General features: G+C 35.1%; 1 protein-coding gene across 1 annotated transcript; it reads right to left on the bottom strand.

Annotated features, from left to right (window-relative positions):
• Window positions 1-768: 768 nt before the first annotated feature.
• LOC139875027 (TMV resistance protein N-like) lies at window positions 769-5,908 on the bottom strand. Its single transcript, XM_071862413.1, has 10 exons — window positions 5,620-5,908; window positions 5,113-5,524; window positions 4,786-5,014; window positions 4,396-4,683; window positions 3,492-4,310; window positions 2,649-3,299; window positions 2,520-2,550; window positions 2,321-2,419; window positions 1,810-1,886; window positions 769-867 (listed from the first exon to the last, which is right to left on the bottom strand). The coding sequence occupies exons 1-10, from the start codon at window positions 5,906-5,908 to the stop codon at window positions 769-771; spliced, it is 2,994 nt and encodes a 997-aa protein (XP_071718514.1).
• Between the last annotated feature and the right edge of the window lie 402 nt (window positions 5,909-6,310).

The raw sequence follows: 6,310 nt of genomic DNA, 5'->3' as shown, positions 1-6,310 counted from the left end.
CCAAGACATGGTAAAAACTCACCCTGTGGAATGAGCAGGCGACTGCTTTTGATGACACCGTGTACGACTCTATGGACAAGCCAGTGGTTATAGCAGTGACTTCTTACAGACCAAATATTTTCGTCTGTCAATTAAAAAGATTCACCTGCTATTAAAATATTTTCAGTTTTATTCGTTTCTGGATTTGATGGTTACAAATAGTAACAACCCATTAAAATTGGTTGCATTACCGACGTACCTATGAATCGGCGCAATTAAAACAAAATCCTCTGTTTGAGTAGTAGCAGTTGTGGTACTTTTGGTAGAAGGATGCTTGATAATTTAATGCTATTATTTTGTACAGTTAACTTCATACATTCATATTAATTAAAGTGTAAATGTGTAATATTTAGGAAATTGGCATTACTCAAAGTTCATTTTGCATTGCCTTCAAAAAAAAAAAAGCAAACGCACACACATTCATATTGCATACAAGAAACAAGTGATTTGAAATGTTGTTTCTTTCTGCTTTTAGTTTTGCTGCTATGTTCATTTTGGTTTAACACTGATTTTGATTGATATTCCAGAATGCAAGGAAAAACTAAAGTTTGAGGAACAAAACGAGAACGAGTTTTTATCAACTACATCCGATATCAAGGATAATATATCAAATCAAATCTGCAGCCTCATCAAGCCACACTATAATCTCATAACAAAGTTTTCATCAGTCTAAACAGTTGCTTACGAAACCAAATAGTTATAAAAACGGTTCCCCTCCCAAAAGTTTACTTAAAAAGGCCTTCTTGATGGGCCCCGTCTATGCCGTTCGCTTCCTCGTCTTAGCACATGGTGCACCTCGATCAACAGCCTAAAGAGTCCTATTTCCACCTGAAGATAAAGTTTAGACAGCTTAAGCGATACAATAAAGTGTATCAGTTGTAACACTTTTTATATCAGATCATAACAACGTAGCAGGAAAGAGAAAAAAAAAAGAATGAGATCAGCCAAGAAGTATGACGTACCACATTACAATGCCTATGTTTGTTAAATTGTTATATAGTTAACTGTGTAATGTTGATTATGTTTGGTAATAGTTGTAAACGAAAACATAATCGCAGTAGCAGCCAACATCAAGTTTTCTGTATAGTTTTGGTCGTTAATGTGGTACTATGTAACAACTATACATAAATTATAAACTCCATGGTATGTAAAAAGCAAAATGCAGGTACACATTTCGCAGTATTCACAACAATTATTACTTTTCTTCAATCTTCTTCATAAGCCAAAGGCTGTTTTGGTTTTGTCATTTCCTTGCATACGTTACAAGGTTATTTGGTAACATCCTGCAATAGAAAATAAAAGAATTGATTATAAATTCATGTTATTAAATTTAGAAGTCTTTGAGTGTTTGTAAAATGTACCTCTACTGCTCTAACCAGCTTGTTGGACTTATTTTATGAGAAAGCTTTGAAGAATACTGTATCATCTGATAAAAAGTGACACATAATAAATGGTTAATTGTTATGTTGTGTCGGGATACAAGTCAAATAATTCAAACGAATCAACTACTTTTTCATTAAGAAGTGCAGAGATGTAAATTGAAGATCTACCTTTAACTAAGAAGCTTCGGCGTGAACATCGCCCAAAAGCCCGTTGGCACATAAAGTAGTACTCTCTGGTAGTAGTTAACTGAAAAGGGGAGAGATCACCACAAATTATATGATTCCATGATTTGTATTCTTCTTCTTCTTCTTCTTCTTCTTCTTCTTCTTCTTCTTCTTCTTCTTCTTCTTCTTCTTCAATGTTTACATCATCATACACAAAACTCACCCCACACTCTCTTGTTTCAGGAACTGCCTTTGTTAACGTGGTAATAGTGACATGGTCACCAGGTTTCATTTCCTTCACTGTAAACATCCAATGGCTTATTAAATTTAGAAGTCTATAAGTGTTTGTAAAGTGTACCTCTACTGCTCTAACTAGCTTGTTGGACTTATTTTGTGAGAAAGCTTTGAAGAATGATGTATCATCTGATAAAAAGTGATACATAATAAATGGTTAATTGTTATGTTGTGTCGGGATACAAGTCAAATAATTCATACGAATCAACTACTTTTTCATTAAGAAGTGCAGAGATGTAAATTGACGATCTACCTTTAACTAAGAACTGTTGACGTGAACATCGCCCAAAACCCCAATGGAACAGAAAGTACTCTTCGGTAGTAGTTTGAAAACCCCAATTGATTACTTAAATCCGATGATCAATACAACAGTTACGACTTCTATTTATACATTTGACTTCAGCTAATCTTAGCCATTAACTACAAACAACCAAACTAACTTAATTGATAGTCACTAGTCCACTTTGGTTGTATCTTCAATCGTTTAGGTCTTTGATTGTTGACTCCACAGTTGACTTTAGAGTTGACTCCACCATGAGCTGTATCAGTAACATCATGCAAGAAGAAAAAAAGGATTGATTATTAATTCATGATATTAACTTTAGAAGTGTTTGTAAAGTGTACCTCTATTGCACTAACCAGCTTGTTGGACTTCTTTTGTGAGAAAGCTCTAAAAATGGTTCATGTTCTGTAAAAAGCGATACACGAATGGTTAATTGTTATGTTGTGTCAGGTTACAAGTCAAAATAACTCATACGGATCACCTACTTGTTCACTAAGAAGTGTTGAGATGAAAATTAAAGATCTACCTTTAACTAAGTAGTAATGACGCAAAGATCTCCCAAAATACCAATGGCTCAGAAAGTAGTCTCCGAAAGTTGTTAGAAAAGAGGAGAGATCACCACCAATTATATGATTCCATGATTTGTAATAACACAACACATCTTCTTCTTCTTCTTCTTCTTCATTGATGTTGCAATCGTCATACACAAAACTCACCCCACACTCTCTTATAAGTTGTTCATTATCTGCATCTTTTAACGTGCTAATAGTGACATGGTCACCAGGTTCCATTTCCCTCACTGTAAACATCCAATGGCTTATATATGTTACACACTCATCCCCACCTGCATTGACTTCTTCTTCTTCAATACAATGCTCGTAGCTCAATTTGGTGTCTTTTGTTATATTAAAAATTTCAATAATTGGCAAGTGTAGTCTGTTGTCTCTCATTTGGTTGGATGCTGAAGCACGTGAAGATTGATGCATTTCCACACAGCAAAAATTCAATCCGCTGAGTTTTTTAGGAGATGAAGGGATGATCAATGATATTGATCCCCCGTTTGATACCTCACAAATCCAATCTGGCATTTGTTCACCACCATAAACTGTGCTAAATATTCCAAATTCATAATACATCTGACAATTACAATTAAAGCAGCTTAATCAGTTACAAGCATCAATACATGATCATATACTCACAATTAGATATGGTTAACAAGACAAAACCTGGGTTTGAGATCCCTCTGGTTCCCTAGTATCTTTATTAGAAGTTCCAACGCGTCTTGTTTTAGTGAACTCTAAATTTCTCCACCCCAAATTATGTTATACAGCTTCCTCGACACCTGCCATAGGTTGGATTTTGACCACACCTTCAATTTCAATGGACGAACGAGCTAGTGGATACAAATCCATATGTAACTGTAGTTGGGACATTTCTGGATGAAATGACATTTTACGTAGCAAATTAGTATTACTGTTAGAATGAGTGTACACCAACAATCTTAAGGTAGGTGGAGGATGTTCGATTGATGTCAGCATATCACACTTTTCCATATAAAGACTCTCTAGGTTTGGAAGGGTTCTCACACAGCTAGGCATCGAAACGATTGGATTACCATCCAACCTTAAATATGTTAACCAGGATAGGAAACTCCAGTCAATGGGAAAGTCAACGCATGACAAATTATTACTTGAAAGCGACAAAGTTACTAATGAGCTTGAGAAATAAGACAAATTATTATTACTTGACAAATTATCCCTCGGTATTATAGCCTCGACAGTGGCAGAGGAAGATGGCTGTAACTTCAGGTCAATCAAGTTATTATTTACCTTCTTCGATGACTCAAATGGAAGCTCACTCATATTACACCCATCCAGGTATAGTGTTTTGACGTGTTTTAAGATGTCGATATTTGTTAGAAGCTTTCTACACTTGTTGCAGTCACTGAAATCGATGTAGACAAGTTGATGACATTTTTCAATTGTTTCACAAACTTCAACCAAACTCGTGCACTTTATAAGAATCAACATCTCGAGTGCAGGGAGTTCACAAAAACCACCAAGAGTATGAAGCTGATAAGAGTGCCTCAGATCAAGAATCTTCAAACATCCAAGCAACCTGTTATATTTTGAGTACGATTCACTCACCTATTCAAATGGTATAATTATCAGTTAATGACTCCTGTACATATATCTAAGAACAATTAAAGTTAAAGTGGATCGATCAAACTACCTTTTGCTTGTTTCCAGGTGGTAGCATGTTATTAGTGGAGACATCAAAACATTTGATATTGCTATAAGACAAGTCAAGAGCAACTAGCTTCTTCATTTGTAATTCAGAAGGGAAAACATCCATGCTCAAAAATATTAATTCTTTTGGAAAATTCTCATAAGAGCCTTTGAGGAGAACATCTTCGAGCTCTAATATCTTCAGATTATCCATGTTACTAAATGCATCTGTTTCCAGCTCAAGTAATGATCCACACTCGAGAACGTTGAGAGCTTTAATATTTCTAGTACCCTAAAAAGAAAAAAATGCAGAAAAATTAAGAACTAAAATAAAATAATATATATATAAAAATAAAAGTATTTTTACTAATTACAAGACTTTTTGTTCACATACCGTCTTTTTTGTCAACACTTCAAATGAGTCCTCAGTACGCCATAATAGACTACGCTTCCCTGGATTCTCAGATTCAAGGTCTACAACATATCTCCCCATCTCTTGAATTAATGAATGCATCTCAAACACACCATTCCTTCCAGTACGAAGAAGGCATCTGTCGATGAGATGTTCGATCCCAGTGCTAGTGTTTAAATTACATGCATGTAGCACCATTTCTGTCAAAGCTCTATCAATCCCAACAAAAAGGCATGCAATATACTTAAACAATTCCTTGTCATTTTTGGACTCCAAAGATTCAAAGCTCATTTTCAAGATTTTATTTACACGGGAAACGTGTCCATCGAGTCCTTTTTTAGTTCTTTTATGCAGCCTTCCCAATAAGAAAGATCTCGATTATATAGATTCTTGCCCAAAACTTTGAGAGCCAATGGATGTCCTTCACAATACTCCAAAATATCCTCTAAAACCTCTTCATAGCCATCTTTAAGGTCTTCACCATTGAACGCATGAAGACATAAAAGCTCTAGTGATGCTTCGTCAGATAAGTGTTCAAGTAGGTACTTTGTATGTCTGCATTCAGCTTTCGTTTTGCATAGTTCACACCTCTCTGTCAACGACATGTCCCTCGTCGTTATAATGATTTTGCTTCCTTCATGAAAACTTTTGTTTCCCAGTAAAGCGTCCAATTGGTCTATACTATCGATATCATCAAGAACTATCAACACTTTATTAGAGGCTACAGAAACATCATGAACTTGAATTGAACTTGCTTTTGAAATATCATTACAAAGTTGATTTTTTAATCAAGCAATCCATTAACATTTCCATCACACTTCCTACTAATATCTTCAATGATGCTGCTTGTATCGAACTCGCGACAATATGAGTCATAAATATATTTGGCTAAGGTTGACTTTCCAATCCCACCCATACCATAAATACTAAGAATGTCTACAGTATTTGATGATCCGTCTTTCAACCATGAACTGACGTTTTCAATTGCATCCTCCTTCCCAATAAGTAGTAGTAAAGTAGTCCTTAGACCATAGATAATGGTGACTGTGACGTGGAGGCGTAGAGTTGCACTTTTTGGGGAAAAACTGTGACTGGGCCATGACATTTTGGGGGGGAGTTGTAATGGGGGGCTTTTGTCTTGGTAAGACTGTGACGTGGCATTTCTTATTTGTTTTTATTGTTTTGTTTTTTTGTATTTCTTTATTTTGTTTAGTAAATTTTAATATATAAAAACAAGTTAATTAAACAAAAAACAACATAAATTAAATAAAAAACTTACATTAAAAAAACGTCTAGGAATTAATAAAAAAAAAACGTACAAATAAACATGAAAAACCGTCCGTCATTCGTTATTCAAACATTAAAATACTTAAAAAAAACTACTCGTCGTTGTCGGTGGTGTTGTTGTCATCTTCTTCGTTCTCTTCGTCGGACGAAATCTGCACGATCTCTCTAAATTTAGTACGCACCCAGTTTTTTAGCTTTTGAACGGTCTTTTTATCCTTCT

The sequence above is a fragment of the Rutidosis leptorrhynchoides genome, chromosome 11 (genome assembly GCF_046630445.1).
Source record: "Rutidosis leptorrhynchoides isolate AG116_Rl617_1_P2 chromosome 11, CSIRO_AGI_Rlap_v1, whole genome shotgun sequence".
NCBI classification, from domain to species: domain Eukaryota; kingdom Viridiplantae; phylum Streptophyta; class Magnoliopsida; order Asterales; family Asteraceae; genus Rutidosis; species Rutidosis leptorrhynchoides.
Note: the sequence above shows the minus strand (reverse complement) of the source record. Positions and strands in the feature narration are given on the sequence as shown.